The sequence below is a fragment of the Sardina pilchardus genome, chromosome 5, assembly GCF_963854185.1.
Source record: "Sardina pilchardus chromosome 5, fSarPil1.1, whole genome shotgun sequence".
Taxonomy (NCBI): domain Eukaryota; kingdom Metazoa; phylum Chordata; class Actinopteri; order Clupeiformes; family Clupeidae; genus Sardina; species Sardina pilchardus.
Genome location: NC_084998.1, coordinates 14,859,032 through 14,886,145, shown reverse-complemented (window position 1 = coordinate 14,886,145; position 27,114 = coordinate 14,859,032). Strand labels below are relative to the sequence as shown.

At 45.0% G+C, this 27,114-nt stretch overlaps 2 protein-coding genes across 3 annotated transcripts; both read right to left on the bottom strand.

The window, feature by feature from the left end:
- Positions 1-1,233: 1,233 nt before the first annotated feature.
- c5h21orf91 (chromosome 5 C21orf91 homolog) lies at positions 1,234-13,246 on the bottom strand. Of its 2 annotated transcripts, none has more exons than XM_062536610.1 (5): positions 13,073-13,246; positions 11,385-11,521; positions 5,311-5,844; positions 4,053-4,115; positions 1,234-3,706 (listed from the first exon to the last, which is right to left on the bottom strand). In XM_062536610.1, the coding sequence occupies exons 2-5, from the start codon at positions 11,509-11,511 to the stop codon at positions 3,540-3,542; spliced, it is 891 nt and encodes a 296-aa protein (XP_062392594.1). In that variant the 5' UTR covers positions 11,512-11,521; positions 13,073-13,246; the 3' UTR covers positions 1,234-3,539. The 2 variants fall into 2 exon arrangements, with proteins under 2 accessions (XP_062392594.1, XP_062392595.1); XM_062536611.1 differs by having other exon boundaries at positions 11,385-11,518.
- A 1,694-nt stretch (positions 13,247-14,940) lies between these two features.
- Positions 14,941-25,757, bottom strand: ripk4 (receptor-interacting serine-threonine kinase 4). The gene is made up of 8 exons (XM_062536609.1): positions 25,455-25,757; positions 21,808-22,099; positions 20,314-20,462; positions 20,091-20,140; positions 18,938-19,096; positions 18,337-18,446; positions 17,526-17,772; positions 14,941-17,243 (listed from the first exon to the last, which is right to left on the bottom strand). Exons 1-8 carry the CDS (start codon positions 25,634-25,636, stop codon positions 15,898-15,900), a joined length of 2,535 nt encoding a protein of 844 aa, XP_062392593.1. The 5' UTR covers positions 25,637-25,757; the 3' UTR covers positions 14,941-15,897.
- Between the last annotated feature and the right edge of the window lie 1,357 nt (positions 25,758-27,114).

The following is a 27,114-nucleotide window of genomic DNA, read 5'->3' as shown; positions in this document are numbered from 1 at the left end:
GGGAATTTATTTTACCATTCTTTCAGAAGCGCATTTGTGAGGTCACACACTGATGTTGGACCACTGAAATTCATCCCAAAGGTGTTCTGTGTTGAGGTCGGGACTCAGCAGGCTAGTGATGTTTATCCACACCAAACTCTGTCATTCATGCCTTTATGGACCTTGCTTTAAAAAAATGCATCTCCTTCACAAAGTAAATTTGTTCCTGTTCCCTTCCAACAAATAAAGTCTAATAATCTTTGTCTCCTAACGTAACACTACGACATATACCTTCACAAATCAGTCACACAATCACTGAACACGCGTCTTGTAATTTCATTCTTTGCCGCGATATGCACACACACGTATCTGAAGCTATCTCCGGCTAGCATTGGCGCAATTTGAGCTTTGATAACAAACTCAATATTAAACTGCATTATATTGTTTCTTTTGCAACACAGACTTTAGAAGACAATTCAACACATCTTTCGTATATAAACCCACAACTTAATTAACATTAAACACTCATATTTACTGACCTCTGATGAGACGAAAAATAGTAGGCTTCTCAGCGACTTCTCAGTGTGATTTATTCTACGATCTAGCCATATTACCCACATCCTATTCTTATCACTATGGGAGCGCCCTCTAGTGGTCTGGATACATATTTCTAGCAGTGTAATGTACACAATGACAAACAAGATAAAGAAATAATAAAGCATCATATGTCTTAGGAACCAATTACTTGAAGTATCCAATAATTCCTAAAGCTAAAGAGTTACATTTTTAAAACTTTGAACGGTATATACCCCTCCAACGATTTTATCCAAAGGCGCTTTGGGATAGAGACTGATAATTGTGTGTTTTGTAATGAGCTAGAAACTGTTGAACACCTGTTTGTCCAGTATTCATGTTGAGGCTTTGTGGCTTGATCTAAATTTTATTTCTTTCTTGGGTCATTTCAGCCCTTCCCTGAAAATGCAATCGAAATCCATCCATAACTTTTTTAGTTATTGTGAACAAACAGACAAACAAACAAACAAACCCTAATGAAAACATAACCACCTTGGCGGAGGTAATAATGATCCGTGTGTAACTGAAACGTGTTGAGTCTTCTGCACTGTAACTCAAAAGAGAATAATAGGTGATTGCAGATGTGTGTAGGCTAGATGTAGACAAGTGTCACTTGATCCTTCCCCTGACAATTTTTTTCTTTCCTTACTCTCACCAACAATGACTTTCATCCCATTTATATATTTTAAGAAAATAGCTTTATTTGTTTAAAAGGAACAAATACAAATCAGCACTCAGGTCATTCTCTACAGAGCTTTAAACAAAGACATTATTGCATGTTGCACGTAAAACAGTCATAAGCAAAGACCAATAAACAAAACAAGGAGATACACTGAAAATACTTGATGTAACATGACAAACAATAAAATCCACGCATTCACAGGAGTAAAATAAGAGAACAAAAACAAAACCATAAACACACACATTGTACAGATTTCTGCAACCTTCTCTGTTATCCGTCAGCAAGAGGGAAATAGGAGTCCAGAGACTAAGAGCTAAGGCTAAGTCCTCCTACAGCAAACAAACTGTATTGAGCTGTACCGCACAGTTGACCAGCAGTGTAAGATGAGTATGGTGAAGAACTCACACATAGTACATGCCTTCCCTTCCTGAACTGGTGTGTCCTTTTGTCTGTGGTTTGAAATGTTACAAGCTCTGTTTTGTGAGGGACATCCAGCTACAACAGACTGAGCACATGTAATAAAATGCATTTTCAGTCATTTAAAAGTAAATAAAAAATACAAATACAGAAAACAATAATAATAATAATATATTTCTTTAAAAAAAATCACACCTTCACACCAACAACGCACACAAAAAAAAACGCAAGCACAATATTTCACAACAAATCCCCAGTGGGGTAAAAAATCTTCTCTTATGAAGAGAGGAGGGTGCATTGGTATTCAGAAATCCAAGTCTTACATATCTTTAGACAAAAGTGATTTGAAGAAATCCCTATGCAAAAATGCAGGGATGGGACCATGTTGAAATAGTTGTATTTCTCTTAACATCCATGAGGGGGCCTCGTGGTTTCAATTCTAAATTCAGTCGGAGATTGCTTAGGGGAGACTGCATAGCCACATCAAACCATTTCATGGTCAAGTTCAGATGAAAAGCAAAAATAAAACTGTTTACTTGTATTCAAGCAGTGTTAAATACAACCGTAAAATTAACAACACTCACAAGAAATAAAAAATAAGCCTTTACAGAAAATAAACAAAATTCAAGAATATAAGATACAGTGAGCAGTCTAGCTTTTAAAACTGTGTCTTTTCAGGTATTGTGCCTTATACATCATTTAAAAGAAACAAAAAACAGACAATGGTCTGCCTAGAAGACTTTGGTTAGAAGAGGTGCCAATTCAAATAAGCTATAATATTTAATATTGCCATGTCCCTTTGAAATATTTAAGGCCCAAAATGTGCTTTCTTTTTCCCCCTACGAATTTTACACAGCAGTGAGTGAATGACGTGACAACTCAAATGCAAAGTGAACACACAGACACACGATGACATGTTTAACCAATGAGAACAGAACCACAAAACATAAGCAGCTGCAGGTGTCAACATCCATCCATTCCCTCATAAGATCCACCCTGAACCATGCTTGAGCGCGTGTAAAACAAAACTCTAGAACACTCTAGAAAAGCACTGCTGAAATGACTCTAATGAGTCTAAGAGAGTCCCACACTTTGGTTTTTTTACTTCTCCGAAGAGGTGGCTTGGCCATCCATACCACTTCAGATTATTTGACGTGGAACTTTCCCCCTCTGCAGATGAAAACATCATCAAACAGAGTCCAGTGCAAACTCCTCGCTTGCGGGAGTAACCACAGCAACAGTGGAACTGGTCCAGCAAAATCGTATGGTGCTGAACTCTTCATCGCACACGCACACAATGAAAGTAATATCATTTATTGATAAAGCCAATAATAAATAGTCAAATAAAACACCTTATTGCAACAACAAACCCTGATAAAAAAAAATCATAGTTTATGATGATGATGATGATAGTGATGATGAATCACAATAAACTGCATTAGCGTGTGTAAAACTCATCTGATAAAACTCTGAATTCTGCATAGTGGTAATAAAACAGAATATTCCTCTGGGTCCAAGTCTCAACAACTTGCTTAAGCCAACACAAAGTGTCATCACCAGTGGAGTCTGTTCTCTTTATTTTTTTCTCTCTCTCTCTCTTGTCTTTACTTTTGAAAGTCTTCAAGTATGGCATATTTATCCACCCCCAGCTATGCGGGTCAGCCGTAAAAGCACTGGCAGCATAGAACACTGATCCGGACTCGTTCACAGCATGTCCTGCGCAGTTAAAAAAAGGTGCATCTCTCAGTGGGCGGAGAGGAGAGGAGAGGAGAGAAGCGGAGAGGTCCGTTCCGGAGGAAAGGCCTTTTTTGTCCGAGCGTTGAGTGAGGCGAGCGGGCTCGGCGTACTCCGACCCTCCCGGGAAGCGAAGCGCTCCACTCGTCTCCCCTCACTCTACCGGCGTGTTGCTGGCCTTCACGCTGGCCCTGCTGATCTGCAGCCACGGCAGCTTGGCACAGTTCTTGAAGAGCTGCTCGATGGCGATGTGCCGCACGTGCAGCTGGGACGACAGCGAGTCCTTTTCCTGCACAGCGGTGGTCAGCTCCTCGAACACTTCTACAGACGGGGGGGAGGAAGGAGTTATCAGCAGGGTGACGCAACGATGCGATCACGTCAATCATTTTATGAAATGGCATCTTAATTTAATGATTTTGATTGCATTAGTCTGATGAATGTCTACCTAAAATAGAAACCTACGCCTATAACACAATAGGTAACTGTAATTTTGCAAGAAATGTCCGTGGAACTATCTAGACTCTAGATTCTAGAGTCAGTCATTCTTCCATCCCAGAACCTACTAGAATGGCTCTAAGCTGTAGAGCCCTACACACCCCTTTGTTCTCCCAGTCTGAAATAACAATGAGATGCTGAATAACTGGTGTACATCCAGAGAGTCTCTTACTTTGGATCTGAAGCAGCAGCTGTCCGTTCAGTTGATGAAGCTCATCAAGGCTCATATTGACCACTGGGGAGACAAAATAACCACCACAAACATATAGTCAAAATGGGAAAGACCAGCTACAAAACAGGAATTATGTCCTACAAACAAGTAGTCAAAATGGGAAAGACCAGCTACAAAACAGGAATTAACCAGCAATCATGGTCATCCTATGTCTGACATTACAACTTATTCACACAGTACATATCTTCCGTGGCAGTAAATTGTGAAGATACGAGCAGACTCAAGGACAAGTGACACGAGTCGACCCTGAGAAGCATTCTTGCCCTTCCACTGACGGCATTCTCCAACCTATTCGGCCTTGGTGGTGTACTGTATGTGGTGTGGTGTGAGAGGAGTGATGAGATAAAGTCTAGACAGCCTGGCAGTGCGTGGTACTGATGGCATACGCAGACAGACAGGATAGACTCTGAGCCCTGCAGCTATGGCTTTCTGACAGCTCAACCTCCTCCCAAATGGGGGAGAGAGAGATCGAGAGGGAGGGAGGGAGAGAGAGAGGGAGGGAGGGAGGGAGAGAGAGAGAGGAAGGGAGAAAGAGAGAAACAGACACAGAGGGAGATAAAAAGAAAGGGAGAGCCAGCAAGAGGGAAATGTGACCAACGTTATGAATAACTGTGATGAGCCACAGCAGCTAAGGCAAATAATCCTCCTGATTCATTCACGAATCAGTGAATTAAACACTGTCTACCACATGCATATACCCACACACACCAAACACCATCTGACTCTGTGGACTACTTCCAAGTCTGCAAACTCAATGCGCACTCCAGACGCTAGTTAAATGCAGGGCTGCTCGATTATGACAAAAATCACGATTATCGATTAACAATTATTCATGGGGGTGGTGGCACTTTAGCCTATAGGTTATCTCCACAACCCCAGAAAAATATCACTAGGCTATAATAAGGAAACTCAGAAAACCAAATGAAGTTGAATAACTTAAGTAAGTCTTACATTCATTTTGGATTAAATTCACTGATGGTCTGATAAAAATGCCTTCTCCTCAAGACTGGCCTGTGCACAGAGGTGAGGGGCATGTTGAGTGCGAGGCATAAAGAAGCAGTGTGAATCGGTGCACTGTAGGAGTTGAATTTGTATCTATTTCCGTAAACCCTATTCCTAAACCGTCTTTTTTGGGGGGATCGTTTAGAGCCAAAATAGAGATTGAGGGGGGGGGGGGGGGGGGGTAGTGTCAACTTACTCTCCTCCTGGCTGTGTGCTGGGTATCTTCTCGGCTGCGTGGCCGACGTGTCCCCTTGTGACGACTGTGCGTTACAGAGTCCCGTAACGTCCCTCTTCTCCACCGCTCCTGCCCAGCCTCCCGGCAGCAGATCCAGCCCCAGGACCTCGTCGGCGTGGCATCCCAGAATGCCTTTGGTGTAGTCGCCATCCTGGACGACGACGGCGGGGCCTTCGGCCCAGTGAGGCGCGTAGCGCGGCACCTGCGTGTCTGACTGCGGTAGGAGCTTGCGGTCGCCCTGCTGGTTGTAGCAGAGCAGCTGGTGCCGAGAGCCGGCGTGGTGGCCCGCGGGCGAGTCCGAGTCGGCGGCGCGGTTCTGTGCGATCTGCACGATCCGACTGAGCCGCTGACTCAGCGCCCGCTTCACGCCCTCGTAGGCGCTCCGTGAGCCCTTGGCCCGCGACAGCTTCTGGTTGGCGATCAGGTGGTACTTCTCGAAACAGTCCCGATGCCCGCGGAGAGACTTGGAGTGGAGAAGAGTGGAACTACAAATACCTAAGGGACAGAGAAAATAGGTATAAGAAACATATCTTATATAGATAAAAGAAACATATCTTATATAGATATAAGAAACATTGATGCTAAGAAATAATTACAGATGACAAACTGACAAATTCTGAAGTCACACAACCTAGCTGTCCTGGTTAGGACTAGATAGAACTAGGACAAATATGATGAAATATTGACTGACAGAAATAATATTTAGTTAAGTTTGTGTATCAAATGTAGCATTTCGTTTGCCAAAAATTAGGCCAAGGGAGGTACTCCCACGCGGTTTCTGACATTGCATAAGACGATTGAAGAGATGAGCGGAAGAGGCACGCTCAAGCCTCCTCGGTGACAGTGTTAAAGCTTCTTATCAGCCAGAGGATTAGGCCATAACGAGACGGCGAGATCTCTCCCAAGACAAACACAGACACTTTGCCAGGGGTCTACAGTAGGTCAATCCCTTAAAAGTTCTACTGAGGTCGTTACAGTGCCTTTATCTGCCCCACAGCAGTGCCACGACACGACAACGGAACGGCAAGAAGTTTCACATGACTTTCAAAATGGGGAAGAAGAACAGCTCTGATTTTTTGAAAACAGACCAAAACAGTGTGGGCTAGTCTCTCCCCTGTGGTGGTCGAAGGAAATGCTGCCTGGCTAAGCAGTGCGACCCACATAAGCAACGCACTGAGCCGAGGCAAACAGCACAGGAAGCGACACTTTCGCTTTCGCATCGCAACAGCCGACCGAAATGCAAACAGAAAACAGAAATGCAAACAGAAAACAGCACATAGCACACTCACTCGCCATCTGCCATCTGCTCAACCTCAACGCCTGAGAGCAAGGCTTGAGGTGCTCTCCTACTCGACCACAACTAAAGTGCACTTCTGCCAGTCATCACTCTATAGTTCTAGTAACTTTAACCGCCACTTTGAAAAGCAGACACCGAAGTAACCAAATGGGATTATATATTTTCCACTCTTCAAAAAAATGTCCTCATGAGTCATGCTTCTACGTGTAAAGTAACGCAAATGTACCTCAGTAATCAGACTTGTTTGGCGTAAGCATTTATGGCATTCATTAAGCTGGTTAGAGTTTAAACACCACAGCAGAAAGATCAGATCACATTTACTTCAACCTAGTGGAAACAGTCATCAAACAATACATATTCCATCCATGATTGCTGATTAGTCTCAGATGGGGGCTCATGTGAATAGAGGCCTCAACACATAGCCACCAACATAAGAGCACTGACACTTTGTCACTTGTATACGTACACAGTGCAAATTGCATTTTCAGCCGACAAGCAGTCGATAAACAATGGATTGTATTAAGTGGGACCAACAAAAATAGAACTGAATCGTGAACTACCAGGCAGTGGTAAAAGGGTTCAGCAATGGCGTGCCGTGCAGGGTTGTATTGGAAACAATGGAATCAAATGTAATTGAACTTTGAAGGCAGAGTGCGTCACACTGATGTTGTCGCCTGTGTGTGTGTGGAGGCCTTAAAGTCTTACATCCGGTCATCTGTCACTGAAAAGCCTGGGCTCCCCGTTCCAGTAGAGATGAGATCTCATTCCATCCCATTGGTCTAGTTCTTTAGGCAACAATGTCAACCAGCTCAGTCAGTGCCTGGCACTCAGCACAGGCAGCTGAAATAGACACTCTAAACTTGATGACCTTCTGGGCAGCCTTCTCCGTCGCCTGCTTCCCCGGCCCGACCAAGCTCACTTTCAGTGCTACTGCTAATCAGCTTCAGGTTAATCAGGTCACAACACCACTGCTCAGGCCTGACAACGCTGCTGAGAAGCACCCTGTTCAATGTTTACAAAACAGTTTAGTCTCCAACACACATTGTCATTGGTTGAAAAAAGTGTTTTGTAAGCACTTCGTTACCCAATAAGTTCATAAATGTGTCACTGTGTCCTATCTATCTAGATAACGGCGTAGGCTGAGCCAATAGGGTTTCTCATTATTCGTTGTGCTACATAAAACACAACAAAACACTTGAGGTTGTTCATTATTGTGGATACTATCGTGGCTTCATCAGCCCCACTGCTCCACTTCTCCATGCTGCATGCTACTGTGTGCTCCCGTATGAAAACCTGCGTCCCTGTTCTCCCCATACAGTACACCGACTTCCTTCCCGTCTCCCAGCATGCAGCCTTTTTCCTCCGATTGTGTCTCTGCCAAGTGCTAATGCTTCTGTCTCTAAATAGACGTCTTTCTGAGGCGCCGCCACGAAGGGCTCCATCTTGAGGGATTTAGGCACTGGGTTCAGTAAAGTGCCTCGAGACATTACTCAGTATTGATGGAACGGCACAGAGACTGAAAACTCTCAACTCCTGAAAACTCTCAAGTCAGAGGCAGGAAAATCTGTTGATGTTTTTCTTTCACTGTGTGTGTGCGTGTGCGTGCGTGCGTGCGTGCGTGCGTGCGTGCGTGTGTGTGTGTGCATGCGTGCGTGCGTGTTTCTGTATCCAACACATGAGAGGCAACAGGGTCATGAGAATGGGAGCAAGGGTCATCGGCAGCAGGGCCATGGCAAATATAGCGTGTCCCACCTAAAGCGAAGCGAGATGCCAACAGCTGCATGTCTAAAGAAAGACCTCCCAGCCACCTCAGAGAGAGGGCAAACAAAACCAGGAAAAACTGGATTTGGCACGAGACTACTACTCGTGTTAGCCCTTCTAACAATGGCTAAGCCAGTCACGTCAAGCACAACCACCTTGTTTCACAAGTTGTCTTCCAGATTTGTTAGTGTGTGTGTGTGTGTGTGTGTGTGTGTACACGAGAGAGAGAGTGTGTGCGCGTGTGGGGGGTATCAAGTATTCTTTCCTCAATTGCCTCTCATTTATCCATAACTGCATCAGCATAATTGTGCTAATAATAGATCTGCAAAGCGTTTTTAAATAATTGAAGATTTAGGCTACACATCTGAATATACAGTATACTCTGGATATACCTCAGTGCCTCAATGCTTTGGCTGCTTCTTGGCCAGAGCTACAGCTCAAAAGGAGCACTTTCCCCAATGCTATTATTTCTCATGCTCAGACAAAAAATAAATAAAGAAATAAAGAAGCACATTAATCTGGAATATGAGAAGCCATTACAGGCGTGCAGAGGCCATTTTTGCGGATTATGTGACCCGGCAGCCTGCAGGATGGAGAAGCCAATGGCAGAATCAGTATATCAGACTAAAGCCTGCTCCTAGCGTGCCACCCTCCTCCTCCTCCTCCTCCTCCATCCCTTCCAACTCCAAAAACAAGCCCTGCTGTTCAGGGCTGCTCTGGCGCTACAGGGTGAAAAGTTCATCTCACCATGCAGTAATTTGGACAGATAAACAGAGATAGGGGGGATGTGTGTGTGTGTATGTGTGTGTGTGTGTGTGTGTGTGTGTGTGTTTGTGTGTCTTCTGTGTGTTCAGAATATCCCGCCATTCACTACATAGTGCCATATAGTGAATAACCACAGCATAGTTATGTATGAATGAATGTATGTTCATGTGCTGTGTGTGTGTGTGTGTGTGTGTGTGTGGACAGAGAGAGAGAGAGAGATTACTGGAAAGCTGTAGGCCAGGTCATACTCATACACACATCTGCAACACAGCACACGTGAGTGCATGCAAGTGTAGTATTGTTTCAGCTGAGCAGAGAGAGCGCTGGCCTCTGGAATGTGCTCGCCACTGAGCGCGCTCCACTGCCCTCATCACTACCACCACCAGTGGCACATTCCGTGTGCCAGCACAATTCCACTGCGGTTACGTAATAATGGGATAAAAGAAGTGAACGTGCTGCAGGGTTAGAGGGGGCTTCAGAGACTGGCTGCCCTCTGACAGAGAACTGTGGCTGCATGAACTCCACAGACACGCTTCGTTACTGCCGGTGGTCCCACCCTGAACGGTTACTGACCACTTCCTCTTGTTTTAGGCAAGACGAATGCTGGTCTGGTGCATAGCACGTGTAGCGAGACCGTCTCATACACAGTATTTTTTGCTGTTCAACCCGGGCCATTAAGCTTTGAATAGATACACTTCCTGGCATCCCTAAAAGAACAAGCATCGGCTGAATTAGGGACACGGCCCTCATTGATTTTCCTTTCATCTCATTTCAGTCTTATAATTTATTAATGCCTCATCGATTCCAGACGTCATTTTGAATATAAATCAAGAGGCAGGACATTCTACTGAGCCAGCCATTTAGAATCAAAAACAAGAAAACAGCACAACACAACAGCGTTGACATGACGGACTAACACAATACACAGCCCTTGTTTCGCCAACGAACCGTGGCCCACTAGCTGCTTTTCACAAGACAGCGTAAGCTATGAAAGACCCACAGGCTCTGACTCATGCATGCGTGTGCGCACTTGTGTGTGTGTGTGTGCGTGCGTGCGTGTGCGTGCGTGTGTTTGTGTAGGCTTCTGTGTCACTAACCGACTGCAGGCACAGGCAGGCCTGGTTAGAGGGCATGATGATGAAGCGTGGTCTGTGGTAGCAGTCTTGTGCTGGCATGTCACAGGCAACAGGCAGTGGGTGAGCATCACCTACTTGGTAATTCACAGCTCTTGCTGTAGCAAGTGTCCACTGGCTGTGTGTGGCTGTGGTGTGTGTGTGTGTGTGTGTGTGTGTGTTTGTGTGTGTGTGTGTGTGTGTGTAATGGCACAGAGAAAAGAAAGGCATCTCCAGGTAAATATTGGTACTGCTCAGATTGGCTGATGAGGAAATCACTAGCAGTAATGTAGCAACGAGAGACTGTGGTATGTTCAGCGAGTTGTAGCAATTACAGGTAGAATAACGGTTGCCAATCAAGATGACACTTGACATAGTTCAACTAAACTTTTGAGGCGATATTTGATGGGATGATGAACAAATCACTGTAAAGGGTCGTTCACACCAAGAACGATAACTTTAACGATAACTATACAAAAATATTGTTCTTGTGACTCTTCTTATGGTTATCACTACAGTTATCGTTCCTGGTGTGAACAACCCTTTAGTCTGAGGCTTTAGGGATCAGCACTAATCAGAGGTGTCCAGCTTCAGAAAGTAAAAGGCCAACCATGTATTGGTGCTACCTGTGGTACACAGGTGACCTCACCAATTAGCTGTTCTACCTGGCTAAGAGTTGTGCTAATTAGAATCAGTTGGTTTAAGTGAATGGCTGGCACAGATATGTGGTAGGACTTGTACTTTCTGAAGCTGGACTTTTCCACCTCTGCCACCAATTACAACATCCCTCGGCCCCCCATTCCCCAACACTAACATAGTCCATTGTGACTGTCCAGTTGCACAAATTCAGGCTGTCACTCACATAACCAATCAAGAGAGGAATTTCCCAGCATTCCATGAGGTTCAGGGCTCTGGGCTCTGTAAAGCACCTTGAGACTGTATAAATAAAGCTGAACTGCACTGAATTGAATCTTGCCAAGTTTATCTGGGGGATTTAGCCTGTAGCACAAGTCATGAAACCGTTTTGGAACTGTTGCACTACTAGATCAAATGACTTGATACAGGAAGTGTAGCTAAGCAGCCTAGACTTTATCTCTTACCTTCAATGCTGAGCTCGAAACAGATGTGGCAGAAGGACATGGTTCCTGTGTCTGTCTCCAGCTTACAAACACTGCAGATATTGTCATCATTCAGGTCTATGTTCACAAACTGCTCCTCTTCATCCATGGTGTACCTGCTGGAACAGGCAGTGGAGAAAATAACGGAATGAATAACTAGAAAAGATGATGTTCATTTCAAAGACTACTGGATGTAATTCAGTAACTGACAACAAACTGGACATTTTTTGGAAGCACCAATGCTATCCAACTCAATATCGACTTGAAATCTTAAATATCAAATTCTATCTATAAAGGGTATGCATGATGTGTGTATTGCAAGTGTACTTTCTGGGAGAGACTAAGCAGTGACTCAATAGCTGGAACTTGAGTCTTCTGTTTATACAGAATAAATTAGTTTACACAGAGTGAATCTGGAATGTGGCTACGAAGCAATTTTCGTCCGTGATCCCACAGAGTCGTGCAACCCAAATATAAGCAGCCAAAGGGATAACTACAAATCAGAAGCGCACATTCGAAGTCTGATGCACTTTACTAAAATGTCCAGTGACATACAAATGATGTCGAATACTATACATTAAGCACTGAACGCGATGGCTTAATAATTTGCATGGAAATCTTTCATTAGTTTAACAACAGTCTTCAGAACTTAAGCAGGTGAAAGCATGAATGCTTGTGATTAGTTTTCAGACTAAAGGGTCACAACTATTTTTGTAAGATAACGATGACACCGAGACATCTAGACACCTATTATTATGATAATAGGCCTGGACGATTCATCATGGGATTAAGCAAAGGTCAAATTGGGAAGGAATTAAGTAAACCATGTGGGAAAAGCATAATAAGCATCAATGTCAATTTTATATTACGTTGCCCACCAATATTGTAATGTTTACCTGCTTAGGGATACCTAGTTGGGTGGTTGGTCAACTACGATTACGTTACACGTACAAAGTTAGACAGCTGATCTGACATTCACTACCTAAACAAATCATTTCCATAATGTAAAATCTATCCATAAACATAACGTCCAACCACACACGCTGTGTTCCTTCTGAGGATCATCAGCTAACGTGAAAGGAAGCACAGAATACAGTAGGACAGTAAGCAACACGATCATACTTTAACACCCACACGTATTTCCTGACCGTCTATAACTAGGAACTGGGTAACTTAACGATACCGTTACTGATCGAAACATGTGTTTGTTAACATTAATTCGATAGCTAACAGTGTCAAAGCTAGCATCCATCTAACGTTAAGTTAGGTAAAAGAAACATGGGAGACAGACAGGCATACAACGTTGGGGAACGTTAACGTTAGCTATCTAAAATGGGCTAGTGTCGTTCATTATGAACAAAGCCAAGGATATAGGCTGATACAGTAAGCGTCGTATATACATTTTAGTGTTAGCTGGGTGATTATCATGGGTCGAGCAGCTAGCTAAATAACAAACAAAAACCCAGCCAAACTAGCGAGATAGTTAGCTTGGCTATGTATCGCTAACGTAGCAACTTAGCAATCGCTTGTCGACTTACTGGAAGGGTGACCGTTATCTGAGTTCACTTTGTCTAAATCTGACACAAAAGCCACTCCAAATAACCCAATAGCCTCAATGAGTATGAAGTATATCACTGTTGCTCTCTAAATTTGGTTAACGTTAATCTCACCTTACACGGCTCCCACACGCTGGACTGAAAATCACACTGGACCTTTCCCTCGTCTCAACACCACGCAGACATCAGTTTTGTTATTGAACATGCACGCGCGCGCAGGCCCGCAGCCACAAGTAGTCGACTCGACTGTGAGGTTGCAGGGGTGACTGGACTCCAAAAAAAAAGTCACTGCAACGGGAAAAACCATTACGAAAAGAGAAGAAACCGTTTACATCCAATACCGCATAACTATTTTAAGTGCCACTGTAATATGTATTTATTACAGTATTTGTGACATATTAGGCTATTTTAGTAACAACGAGCGGTAGCGTATTCAAGCTCCTTAATTTCAGTGACAATGTCAAGTATAAACAAAACACAAGCAAACTAAATCGAATTTTAAATTGTATTTAAATAAATACCATTAAACAAATAACACTGTTGTGTCGACTTGCTTTATTGGAAACTATTCCTTCGATGTCCAAGGCTTTATCTGGTGCACATAGCCTAGGCTCCCAATTCCAAGACCTAGCCTATGACTCGTCATGTTATTTTCAGCACTATCTCTTTGGTTCTTCTCCGTTCTTCTCGGAAAGCAAAAGTAAAGCGTGCTCTGGGGAATTCCAGTAGATTTTTTTTGACGTCATCATGATTTGCATGGCCATGGAACGCGGACATTAGGCCTACTTTTCTCCATAACAAATGTCTGTAGATCCAAGCTGAACCGTATAATAGCCTACATTCTGTTGCATTTCATCATCTTTTTCTTTCTTTTTCTTCTTCTCCTCCTCCCTCCCTCCCTTTTCTTCCCCTTCTTGCTCTTCACCATCATATGCCATCCTGTGTCATCTCCACAGGGAGGCGCAAATGTTCAATTTTAGGTCAGCCGGAATGAAAATATTTCAGGTCAAGTTTTATCATGTTGTATTCTTTGAAAATATCATAACAAAAATGTGTTTGGCATAAATGACTTGAAACAAACACGCAAATAAACACAACATCGTACTATTCCAATATTGTTTTAAAAGTTATTTTTGACAAAAGATGCTTTTCTTTTAGTTCATGTATTTGGTTAGAGATCAAATCAGCTGAATTTAAGTCTAAGGGGATGTGAATGAAAACTTTGGCTGACATGCTTTTTAAAAAAACATTTTTTTAGCTAATTGGTTTGAAAAAAAGGATTCTGCCTAGCCCCTGTCTGTCAATAAGTAACTTTCCATGAGATCAACTGGCTCTTTGCGTGGCCACTGGGTTATAAATCTTGGACTAGTCAGTCCTACTGTGTAACCACACACAGCTAAGAAATGTCTACATGCTCCAGCCTGCCCGGCCCCTACACAGACTCTGTGACAGGGCTGGATGGGCAAGTTCAACCAGTTTCCAGGAAATCATGGAAGCAGTTCTCAAAGCTCAACTCTTGTTTTCTTATTTTCCTGATCAGCTCAGGTGAGTGCAGGCAGTGCAGAAAATCTCTTGACTCTCAAAAGAGACCATGAGGTGAGGGAGTTTGATCTGTAAAGAATATGCTTTCTGCAGATGCTTCAGTTGGCCTACCTTTCAGTTGCCACTGCCATGGGGCAGACGCTAATAGCAATGAGAAGGAGGAGTTTGTGACTAGTCTTTGTGGATGAGTAGTGCTAAACTATAGGCTATACCTTAAGTTGGAAAAGAACAGTCTTAGCATAACTGACGGACCCTCTACTGTCCAGCAGTACGATCTCAATTGTTACTTGATTTTGTTATTCAGATATGCATTTATAAAGCAAAATAGTATGTAACACTGCTTTTTAAAAAGACTGATGTCTTTTAATAACAATTACACAATTGTTATTAAATTCAACATCACTTTTCTCCATAAATATATGACAAATGACACAGTCAAGGTCTTTTAACTTTAAATACATTTACTGTATTTTCCTTTGAATAAAAAAGTGAAACTGTGCAAACACTATAGATACATAGTCAGACAGATGCATAATACAAAATGAAGTGTAGCTTAATAACAATGACATGGCATGGCATGAATATAAAAATAATACATGTTTAAAAAAGGAATCATGTTGGCCATATGCAAGGCAGAGTACATGCAATGACATGCACACAAACACATAAACACATTCATGCAAATTTTCTCTCTCACACACATACACACACTTACATTCTTGAGCCTCCTATAATATTGCCTACATTCTACAAATCTCTATAAATCTATAAGTACTGCCGGTAACAGAATCAACCAATAAAAACTACTTCTAGAGTTGTCCATATTTTTAAAAATCTACTGGGGTGTGGCATACTGGTACAGGTGGTGAGATACTGAACATTTTGAGATTTTGAGAGTGAGGTACTTTCCAAATTTTAGGCTACAGCAGGTGACTACAAATAGCAGGCTATCAAAAGTGAAAAACAACCCAACAAGGCCAATAACTAATGAACCGATGAGGAAAGACAAAGGTATTCAGTTTGTTTCTATGTACAATGTGATAAACAAAGAATTGGGCTCTATTGTGGTAAAATAAATGACTTGCAAACAACTGACAAAGCCTTAGGTATTTCTCTGGACCAACTTTTCGAGACTATATTGACCACCATAACAACAAATTACACTATGTACATGACATGTATATCCATCCACAAACACAACTGCTGCCTCTTTCAAAATGAGAGTCTCCTTTCTCCTGCAGCCTGTGTTGTGGTACATTTAGAATGGAGTGTGTGTGATTGACTGTATGTATTAATCCGTGTGTGTGCGTGTGTGTGTGTGTGTGTGTGTGTGTGTGTTTCTACCAGGGAGGCAGCTGTATAGTCTGTGGTGTGCGGTGGTCTCCTCCTGCCTCCACTCAGCACTGAGCAGAGGAACACAGAGCCCCTGCTCCAGGCCCCGTCTGTGGGGAGAGGGGCTCCACCAGCCCCTTCTCTGTCAGTTTCAACACCACCACCCTCCTCTGGAGCGGCAAGGCCTCCTGAGCTGCCGCGATCGTGTCCTCCAGCTGCGACAGGTCCTCGTCGGGCTCCGGGATGGTGGGCGGGCAGGGCGGGGCGATGGCCGAGGGCGACGGGGACGGCGTAGGCGTGGACGTGGGCGCGGGCGCGGGCAGCTCCACGCCGCGGCTGAGCAGCAGGCAGGTGATGCTCGTGTGTCCGCCGCGCACGGCCAGGTGCAGCGGCGTGAGCCCATGCTCGTCCTGCACGGCGGCGGCGTCCGGCCAGGCGGCCAGCAGCTCGCGCACCACCTCGCCGTGGCCCTCCTCGGCCGCCAGGTGGCAGGCGGCGCGCAGCGCCCGGGTCACGCTCCGCGGGTCGGCCTCGGCCTCCAGCAGCATGCGCGTGGTGGGCAGGTGGCCCCTCTGGGCGGCCAGGTGCAGCGCCGTGCAGCCCTGCGCGCTCCGCGCCTGGATGTCGGCGCCGTGCTTGACCAGCAGGCGCGAGGTGCTCGTGTGGCCGGTCTCGGCGGCCACGTGCAGCGGCGTGTGCCCGCCGTCGGCCCGCAGGTGGACGCTGGCGCCCAGCTCCACCAGGATGCGCGCCACCCGGTACTGGCCCCTCTTGGACGCCAGGTGCAGCGGCGTCTGGCCGTCCGTGGTCTGCCCGTCCATGTCGGCGCCCGCCTGCTTCACCAGCAGCTTCACGATGCCCAGGTGGCCCTGCCAGGCGGCCAGGTGCAGCGCCGTCCAGTCGTCCTTGCCCGGGACGCGCACGTCCGCCCCGCGGCTCAGCAGCACGCGCACCACCTGCTCCTGGCCGTGGTGGCAGGCGATGTGCGCCGGCGTGCGGCCCTGGGCGTCCACCTCGTTGATGGACGCGCCGCGGTCCAGCAGCAGCCGGGTCAGCACCTCGTCGCCGTTCTGCGCCGTGAAGTGCAGCGCCGTGTACTGGTCCTCGTCCTTGGCGTTGACGTTGGTGGTCTTGCGGCTGAGCAGCACCTCGGCGATGCCCTTCAGGCGCTTCTCGGCGGCCAGGTGGAGGGGCGTGGCGGCGCGGGCGTCGGCCAGGTTGGGGTTGACGTTGCTGAGCAGCAGGAACTTGACCGCCTCCTCGTTGGCCAGGCCCACGGCGTAGTGCAGGAGGCTTCCGCCGCCTTCTAGAAGCAGGTCCACGTCCTGCGGCTGCAGGATCTTCATCAGCTTGGCGATGTCCTCCGTACGGATGGCATCGCACAGCTTACGCCTCTGCACCTCGCAAGAGTCTGCACAGCACATAAACAGGCTTAGAGTCTATGGCAATACACATACCATATACACAGCACAAGGCCCATAGAAATGTACTTATTAGTTCCACAATTATGCTATAATTTTTGTATATATATATTTTTTTTTTAATAACTATGAAAATAGCTCATTTATTCAAAATTGACTCAGTTGTATCTGACCCAAAGAAATATGTTATGATTATGATTCTTATTATTATTTTTATTAGGCTATTATTATTATTATTAGTAGTAGTAGTAGTAGTAGTATCATCATCTCACCATTTACAGTGCTCTCTTTCTCAAAGGAGAGGGTGATGGAACCCTGGGAGGAGAAGGCCGAGTCCACGGAGGAGATGCCCGACAGCCTCTTGCTGGTGTTGTCTTTGCTCTGGAGGCAGTCCTCTTTGACGGGGCCGAAGCTGCGCGAGATCCCCGAGTCAAGTTGACTCAGCAACTCCGACAGACTGCAGTCCTTCTCTGGCAGCATGGCAGACTTTGGCCTCACCGGTGCCTTCTGATCTTTGGCCTGGAACGAGAGCGGGAAATGCAAGTTGACATCATCGGCAAATACAGATTTATGTTTACAGAGAATACCACAACATTGCTTTTGTTAAAGTGTAATTTGATTGGGTGATATTAACCTGAGCCGTGATAAATGATGTTAAAAAATGTGTCACCCATTATTAATATCTATTAATGATTGTTCAAGTCACTCTCTAGTCATGTCTGTCAAGCATAAGCAATTTGATTTTGGAAATGTTTGCGCAAACTCTAGTTAAACAATGTTGCAAGGCTACATTTTTTTGGTCTGAATGATGCAAGGCCTGAAGCTTGTATACGTGCCGGAAGAAAACAGCATACTGTATGCCATTGTATTGCCAAATCACTGAATCATATCGGAGATCAGCACGGAAGATGACTGACAAGAACAGAGTGTGAGGTGAGGAGTGATAAACACAAAGTGTCCTAAACAAACAAACAGAAGAAAGAAAGCAAGGAAGGAAGGAAGGAAGGAGAAAGAAACAAAGAAAGAATGAATGAATGAAAGAATAGGTTAGTGAGTAGATAAAAAGAGGCATTGTGTCGGTACCTGCTCAGGGGGTCTGAGTGTTGTACACGGGCTGGTGTGGAGCTCTAGGGTGGAGCCTTTGTTTTCGTCCTGTGGCCTGGAGTAGAGCTCCTCTGCCTCTGACGTGATCTCTAAACACCACGATAAACACACAACATCAAAACAATCAGAAAAGCTCAGCCGAGCGGGGTGAAGCTAAGCTAAGCTAAGCTAAGCAAACCTTCCCATCCCCGCCCTCTTCACGGATCTCTTAGTCAGGTTGGTTTGCCAACTAAGTTCTTTTGAAGTTACTGCTCTTGAGCTAGGCTACATAATCTACCCATGCAGCCTACATCATCCTTGCTCATCAGATTACGTTTGTATTCACACTCATCCCAGATGGGGACTGACTCTGAACGACATCTGGCTGTGGTCTGGGCCAGATAAGGGCCACATGTGTTTCAGTGTTAACTGGCAAGTGTGCCAAGTGTATTTAAGTGTATTATGGGGCTCTTTTATGTAAGCAGAGGGAGAGAGGTCAAATGTTCTAGGGTTAACTAGCAAGTGTATGTACTGTGACTGTGTGTGTGTGTGTGTGTGTGTGTCTATTTTGACTGCGCATAAAGAAAGAGGTCAGGCCTACCCTGGAAGCTGGGTCTGGCACTGGGCGAGTCTGCCCAGCACCGCTGCATGAGGGCCAGGAAGCCGGCGCAGGCTGGGGGCCGACTGCGGGGCACGGCGCCCAGGTCGGGACGTGCCCCCTTCACCACCTTCACCATGATGTGGAGGATGTTGTTCTCCCCTGCAAGTCAATAGAGACATACATACAGTATAAGCCACGAGAAGTCATTAGAAATTGAACAAATCTAACCATTCGGTTGTATAACCTCTCTCTTCCATGACTCATACGGACACGTTGGACTGGTAAACCATCACCAAGTGCTGGGCTTAACGCAAATGTACAGTAGGAGGAGGAAAGTCATAATATAGATAAAATGTTATGTTGTGTCTTACAAGGCAGCGCTTAAATTATGAATCTGAGTATCCATGTCGGGATTGTGAGATCCGACTGTTTGTTTTATGCATCGGCAATAAAGTGTTGTTTGCTTTGTTGTGATTTCCATCTATTGTGTAAGCACCAACAGAAAGGAAGTTGCTCAGACAAAGGAATGTTCTAGTCAGATTGGACTTGATTATGACCTGATTAACAGTCTGATTATGGTGATAGCTAGCCTGTGGAATGCATTTTAAGATCAGCCGCGTGGAAAACTTTTAACCTGCTTGTGTCCTTCCCTGCATCAACCTCATAACTCAATGACAAGTCACAGACTGGAGGCATTCAGAAAATGCTGAAGTCTCTGACTGGCCAATGATTTACTAGGACGGCATTGGCTGGGGACACAACAAGACTGTCTACTCTTTTGTCTAGCCTTGCTGAGCTGACTGGTCAGTTCCAAGTAAATGGCCCCTTGTTCGTGCCCACTTTTCACTTCGCACCATCAAATAAGCTGCCACGAGGGCATCTGATATGCCCAGGGCACGATGCCCGTTGCCAACCTACACCCCGGTCACCTGATCTAGCAACAGACAAAGCGAACCATGCAAAACACATAGGGAACTGTGCCTTGTTTCAGCTACAGCTACGGAGGCTATCTCTGCAGTAAGTTAATGCAGGTGGTGGCACGGAATGATAAACTTTCGTAACTGATCAATTTGACTAATCTATTCAAAGCCGTTTTGAATGAGCAATCTGAGAAAAAAAAAGAAGAACTTGACAGTTGCGTGATGTGCATTACCTTGATATGGCTTCTTCTGTGTCAGAATACCCCAGATTACAATGGCAAAGCTACAAAAGAAAAAAACAAAATGTAAGATTGCTGACCACAGTAATTGCATTGACAGCACATGATTGTAACTATTACTGTTTGAAAGTAGGTTGTGCTTTGTACTCTCCAACTGGTGCAATGGCACTGTGCAGAAGTCTGGCACTGGTGAATGATGGCGTGGACAAGAGCTCACCTGTACACATCGTGCTTGGTGTCCGAGACCTTGTCCTTCTCGATGATCCTCTCTGGGGGCAGGTAAGCGATAGTGCCACAGAAACCATCCCGGCTTATGTCATCGGCCTGGGAGAAGCCATTCCACCTGGCAAGACCAAAGTCTGAGATCTGGCGATGGGAAAGGAAAGGGAAGCAGAGAGAGAGGGGGAGAGAGGGAGAGAGAGAGAGAGAGGGAGAGAGAGAGAGAGAGATAAAAAGGCTATGATTAGATTCTGCAGGTGAAGATGGAATGTGTCCCGCGGGTGCATTGTACCAATTCCAGGTGTGTATGCGTGTGTTAGTGTGTGTGTGTGTGAGAAAGAAAGAGAGAGAGAGAGTGAGTGACTGACTGACTGACTGACTGATTGAGTGAGAGAGAGAAAGAGAGAGAGAGAGAGTGTGTGTGTGTGTGTGTGAGTATGTGTGTGTGTGTGTGTGTGTGTGCTTGTGTTCCCACGTGTGTATGTATGTGTGCGTGGTGTGTATGGGTTTCTGTTCTCATGTGTGTGTGTGTGTGTGTGTGTGTAGATGTGTGTGTGTAGGTGTGCGTGAGTAGGTGTGCGTGTGTAGGTGTGCTTGCCTGCGCGTGTGTACGTGTGCCTGTTCCATGTTAAACCCAGCCCACTGCAGCTTGTTCAGACTGGCCCTGCCATCATGTTTACATGGACTCTTCCCAATGGCAGGAGCGTTCCCACCCACTCTAGCGTTACTCATCCATTGGGATGGGAGCCGGGAGAAACGGTGGGAAAGTATTTTTGTTTGCCCTCCGGGAAGCCAGAAAGATTGTAAATGCAAAGGAGCATTTAAAAGGAAAATGTCAGCAGCGTAACAACCCCCCCCCCCTCCTCCACAGTCCTCGTGCAGAGCTCTGAGAGAACACGTTTCTTAACTGCCCTCCTGGTGCTGACTACAGGCCTGTGCCCAGGAGTGGGGACAGTACAGAGGGGCAATAGTTTACCTGGGGACACTCTCAGTACTAGTGTAATATTTCACTGGACCTTTTGTTGTGCGACACAAAAGCTTATTGGGGTAGATTTACCAGTGGTGTTTTGTCCTGACCTGCATCCTTCACCTGTCCCCAGTATTTAACATTGAAGGGTATTGAAGGATTGGAGAGAGGAAAATCTTAAAGGAAACTCATGTAGCCAATGTACCATACATGAATTAAACCTAGTCTAGTGCTACACAAAAAAAAATTGTCTTCTGGTCTAGGTGTGTGTCTGTGTGTGTGTGTGTGTGTGTGTGTATGTGTGTGTGTGTGTGTGTGTGTGTGTGTGTGTGTGTGTGTGTGTGTGTGTGTGTGTGTGTGTGTGTGTGTGTGTGTGTGTGTGTGTGTGTGTGTCTGTGTGTGTGTGTGTGTGTGTGTGTGTGTGTCTGTGTGTGTGTGTGTGTGTGTGTGTGTGTGTGTGTGTGTGTGTGTGTGTGCCTATACAGCTAATATTCATGATGAACAACGCAGCCCGAGGCCACTCACCTTGACGTGGTAGTGCGCGTCCAGCAGGATGTTGGCGGGCTTGAGGTCCAGGTGCAGGAGGGGCGGGCTCATGCAGTGCAGGAAGTTCATGCCCACGGCCGTCTCGTGGATGATGCGGAAGCGCAGGCTCCAGGGCAGCGGCTCGGACACCAGCAGCGACTCCAGCGAGCCCATCTCCATGTACTCCATCACCAGGCCCTGCGGGTCGCTGCAGATGCCGTACACCGGCAGGATGTAGCGGAACTTGGCCGCCTCCATCTTCTTGGCCTCCTCCAGCAGCTCGGCGCGTTCCCTGAGGGGGTAGAGTGAGTGAGCTGTTAGGCAGCTGTTACCAACCATCGCATTGACTCAGGCGGTACCGTGTCTGAGCAAGACGGAATGACTGCATGTGTTTCTGCCTCAATGGCATGGCTATGTCATCAGGGATACTAGGTTTGTTTGAATGAGACAACAGTTCTGATCAAGAATGAGATGTTTCTAGAAGGTGACACACTTGGTGTTGGTGCAGTGCCTCATGGTATTTCAAGATACACTTTACAGGTTCATTTCCAGTGTTACCTCAGAGTTATGTGTGAGTGTGAGTGTGAGTGTGAGTGTGAGTGTGAGTGTGAGTGTGAGTGTGAGTGTGAGTGTGAGTGTGAGTGTGAGTGTGAGTGTGTGTGTGTGTGTGTGTGTTCCTTGAAGAAGCTAAATGTTACACAAGCAGATTTGTCTATCCTGTTTCCAGATTATATGATGGTTAACACACACAGGTAATTAAAACTCATTATCACTCAGCTCATTATTTACAAATAAATAATGAACACAGAGGGTTAGGATTTAGACTGAACAATCATCAATCCATTATCACTGGAGAAGAAGTCGACAAAAAATGTCCACATTTTAAACGGTGCCATAGAACTATAACACTGCACAGCACATTATGATCTGGAAAATAAGTCAGTGATTAGACTAACAAAGTTCTCTCTCTTGTCTGCATTCATGGAGGTGTAGCAGAGGCTCCACTCTGTCCACTGACAGGTATCTCATTTCCTCCGAGCTCTTGCTCAACCTATGTGCAATCACAGGCCTGCACTATCAGCAACAGGATGTGTAAGGAGCCACTCGACAGCATGTCCGTCACACACACACAGCCAACGGGATGGAGCCACTGCTCAACCCACCTGCCATTTTCCCATGAATGTTAGAGGATGGTGTGTTTGGCAAGGGTGTCATTTGCTTCTTATCTTGGAGGCAATTCCCGACAAATCATTGTCCCTTGTACACAAAGCACTTATACAGATATCCGTATAGACATAACAAGTGTGAGCAATGAAATACTATCCCAGTCAGGTTGCAGCCTAGCAAACATTTTCATATTCAAGAGCAAATTGTACAACGTCACAATTTTCTCTCACAGGACTCAGGGTTGTAGAGGAACAAAGGATAGCCTGAGGCAATAATCCTACAGGTTTCATGAAACATTTCTTTAAAGCTCCGAAGACCAAACAAGAAAATGGAGGCTGCTGAGAGGAATATTAAGAGGAGGCCGCTGGAGGTAAATTGAGTCCTGATTGTTTGCACCTTTGGGCTAATCCTACACCAAACCCCCCCTTCCTCCTCCTCCACCATCTCTTCATCAAGCCCTGAGGATGCAAACAATGCCTCTTTTTTTCCCCTCTTTTCTAACGCCGCCGACCAGTCGGACCTGTTGCGCTGCCTTGCGCATAGTCTCAGTAAACATGGACTGGGGAGAAGTTAGCTGGCACAAAGGCTGGACTGTGTGCTGATATCAGGCAAAAGGCCGTCTGTCTGTCTGTCAGTCTGACAGTCTGCATACTCAGTCTGATATAGGTTTTCACCAGGCTGTCTGATGTGCAATCAGGTAGATCCCCCCCCCCCCCCCCCACCACCACCACCACCACCACCCCCAAACCATCTTGTTATTGCATTCATCCTCATGAAAGATATGGAGCATGCATGAGGCTAACATGAGCATAGAGCACTGTTTGAAACACACACACACACACACTTTTTTTCCTTTGAGTGTATTTACATAACAGTTTTTTCATTGAGATTGGTGTTGAATTTTCCATAACTTCATTATAGCACCTCCCGCCAAACAAACACGTTCACCTTCCTGTCTGCAGACACTGATTCATGTCAGATAACGCCTCTTTCCTTTACTTCTGTTTATGAAGGGGAAAAGGTAAAGCAGCCAGTTGTTTGCAATTACACCACTCTCGTTTACAACAAAAGCTGCACCATTATTTTCATTATTGAATGGTGTCACTTCATGTTGTGGTTTTAAAAATGACATTGACCTGTATGGTCAGATCCTACCTGGAAGTGTTCTATGTCAAAGTGAGTTACTGATATAATTTAAAAGTTCTGCCATGTCGAAAATATTTACCATCTTGAGAAAAACAGAAGCTGTGGATGGCAACAGGTGCTTTTCTTCCAACTAACAATAGGCAGGTAAACATTCCGATGTAGCCACAGCAGGTTTGTAAAAGTGATTGAAGGCTGCTAATACTACTTAGATGATATCCAAGCAATTGTCTTTTCTATTGTTATGTTATCTAATGTCTTTTGTATTGATATGCTGATATAAAATCTATTAATTTCAGTCTGAAGAACAGCACACACATACCATAATTTCCCAACTATTAGCTGCGACTTATACATTGTATTTGCAAAATTTCTTCAGCCATCAGGTTAATACACGGGGGCAGCTAATATGGTATACATATGGTTTTGTTTCTTTTAACTTGCATAAAACACTGGCCTGTAGCTTATACACAATGCAGCTCACAGGAAATTACTGTATTAAAAACACATATAAACAGTTATTATATGCCCATTAAAATCAGTGGCACATTGGTCTAGGCCATGTTAATTGCAAAATTGTATTTCATACGCAATGGAAATGGTAGAAGGGCGATAACTTTAGGAACTAAAGCTCTCTTGTGTTGCGTATGAGAATCAATAAGGTGTATCTTTGTAAGTCAACAGATCATTCTATTCAAGTCTCAATTCAAGTCCCTTTGAAATACTTCACACTTTACTTTTCAAATGTAAAATACTTCTCACAAATGAAAACCAGTGTGGCACCCTCCTCCCATCTCTGGCCCTTTAAGATCTCACTCAGACAGGTGAAAAGGGATCTGGTCACAATGTCGGGCTCATACATTGATTATTCTAGTCATGAATTATGTTTACGTGACAAGGAGTTAAGATGTGTTATGCTTTGGGTTGTTTACATGTATGAATATATTTTAATCAAATGTTGGGAGATAATATTGCCACTAAAATCATACATTGCCTAACCTAACACCGACTAACATCATTTTACCAGGAAGTTGTTTTAGAAATCACAGAGGAAACAACTGCTTATTGAAAAGTAAACAACATACTCATCTGCCTTTACAGAAAAAGAGATAGTTACAAAGCTTCAAAGCTCCTGAGGCATTCTGAAAGCAGGTTGCCATGACCCAGGTACCACATTCCAAACAGCAAAAACAAACAGCACTTTAGTCAGAGCATACACATGGAGCCTAACTGGTGGTGACCCAGTATATCTTTAAAAGTTATAGTCACTAAATTGTTTTGTGTACTTCTGTGACTGGCGCACAGAGAGGAAGAGAATGTGAAAACATGTTACTTACTTGTCATCCACATGTAAGCTAGGGGGGCATTTGATAGCCAACCAGGTCTTCCACTGGTGGTGTCGTACTTTGTACACTTGGCCAAATCCTCCGGAGCCAATCTTTTCCCAACTCCCAAACTCGGCAGAGTCAAACATTTTCAGTAGCCCCATGTTCCCTGGGGAGTTCTCTAACACATCCATCTTCTTGATTCTTCTTTAAAAGTTTGTTTTTTTTTTGCGGCAGGTGGAAAAACCTCGATGGTTCTTTCACAGTTCTTTCACCAGACTTTCCACCGTTTTTTCTCTCACCTGAACTAACTGTGAGCTCTTCCTTGTTTTTTCCCCTACCTACTGTCTGCTTCACAGAAATTCCTGTCTGGCCCTGCCCACTGCAGGTGAGGGAAGGGAGGGGTTTGGCCCTGACATCACATCCTGTGTGTAACACTAAGTCAACACGCCGTGTCACACAGGTATAAAACAAAATGGAGATATTATCGTCTCACCTTCCACCCCCTCTTTACAAATGTGTGAATGTTCATGCTGACCTCGAGCCCACGAGCGTGAAATCTTTTATGAGTTTCTTAAACAGTGTCTGTTTATATTGTTACAGTATCTGAGACATTTGACACCAGAGGAATGCGGAGCGTCGGGGCTAAAAGGCCTCCTAATTTTCCCCTCACTCAGAGAATCTTTCCACGCTTCACAAGCCAGTAGATGGCTGCGGGGGGATTTTTCCCTTCAAAAGACGGCCATGTGATAGGCCCGAGACTCCTGTCACTGGAGCAGGCCTATACACTACAGCCTCAGGGGGGGACTCAGACGTGGCTCAGGTTGATTGTGGCAGGCTGACCTTCCGCCTCCTGAGCCACGGCCCTCCGTTCTGACTGCCAGACTGACTGCCTGACTGCGTCTCTCTTTGTTTTAGAGTTAGGAAATCAGACTGACTCAGCACGTCTGGCTGACTCATGCCCATGGTCACTAAACAATGTCTCTCAACTCTGATTGTCTATTCTGCCAGGACAGAGGTGTGACTACTATTGGAGTAGGAGTCAATTATAGTAGACTCATCATATATGTTATCTACATCTATATCTATATATCTGTATGATGTGTGTGTGTGTGTGTGTGTGTGTGTGTGTGTGTGTGTGTGTGTGTGTGTGTGTGTGTGTGTCTGTGTGTTTGTGTGTTCAGGACTTACAAAATATATGTGGATACATAGATTAGTACCCAAGCATGCTTGAAGATGGTGAGAAGTGTTTTGTGGTCAGCATTGGCTAATCTAACTCAGAGTCAAATTCACTGTAAAATATTAAGTTACTGTGTAATAGCTAATACTTACTTACACTGGGGACTTTTGCACCAGCTGTATTCCATCATTCATGTGGTACTCTCCTGACATCAAGACATGATAATTTAATGATTTCTGTACACCCAGTTTAGTTCCATTAAGGTCAACATATTGGAAATGAGGTTGATTTTGGTTTCCATTTAAGCTCTGTATTTATAATAATAATAATTTATGATAATAAACATCCTCACATGGACATCATGAATGTATTAAACAGGGATAATTAGTTAAATAGGGGGACTGTGTCTCTCTCTGAGGTCCAGCGCTTTTAGTCACCGATGCTTCTCTGGAGCACGTTCTCTTGAGTTAAGAAATTACTTCCCACCACAAT

Excerpts from the sequence above, each read along its gene's own strand:
- ripk4 (XM_062536609.1), bottom strand. The coding sequence starts at position 25,636 with ATGGATGTGTTAGAGAACTCCCCAGGGAACATGGGGCTACTGAAAATG. Across the intron at positions 18,447-18,937 it reads TGCCAGACCCAGCTTCCAGG|AGATCACGTCAGAGGCAGAG; the intron begins GTAGGCCTGACC and ends CGTGGTGTTTAG. Across the intron at positions 17,773-18,336 it reads CACTCAGACCCCCTGAGCAG|GCCAAAGATCAGAAGGCACC; the intron begins GTACCGACACAA and ends CTCTCGTTCCAG.
- c5h21orf91 (XM_062536610.1), bottom strand. The coding sequence starts at position 11,511 with ATGGATGAAGAGGAGCAGTTTGTGAACATAGACCTGAATGATGACAAT. Across the intron at positions 4,116-5,310 it reads AGCACACAGCCAGGAGGAGA|TGGTCAATATGAGCCTTGAT; the intron begins GTAAGTTGACAC and ends TTGTCTCCCCAG. Across the intron at positions 3,707-4,052 it reads GCTGCTGCTTCAGATCCAAA|AAGTGTTCGAGGAGCTGACC; the intron begins GTAAGAGACTCT and ends CCCCGTCTGTAG.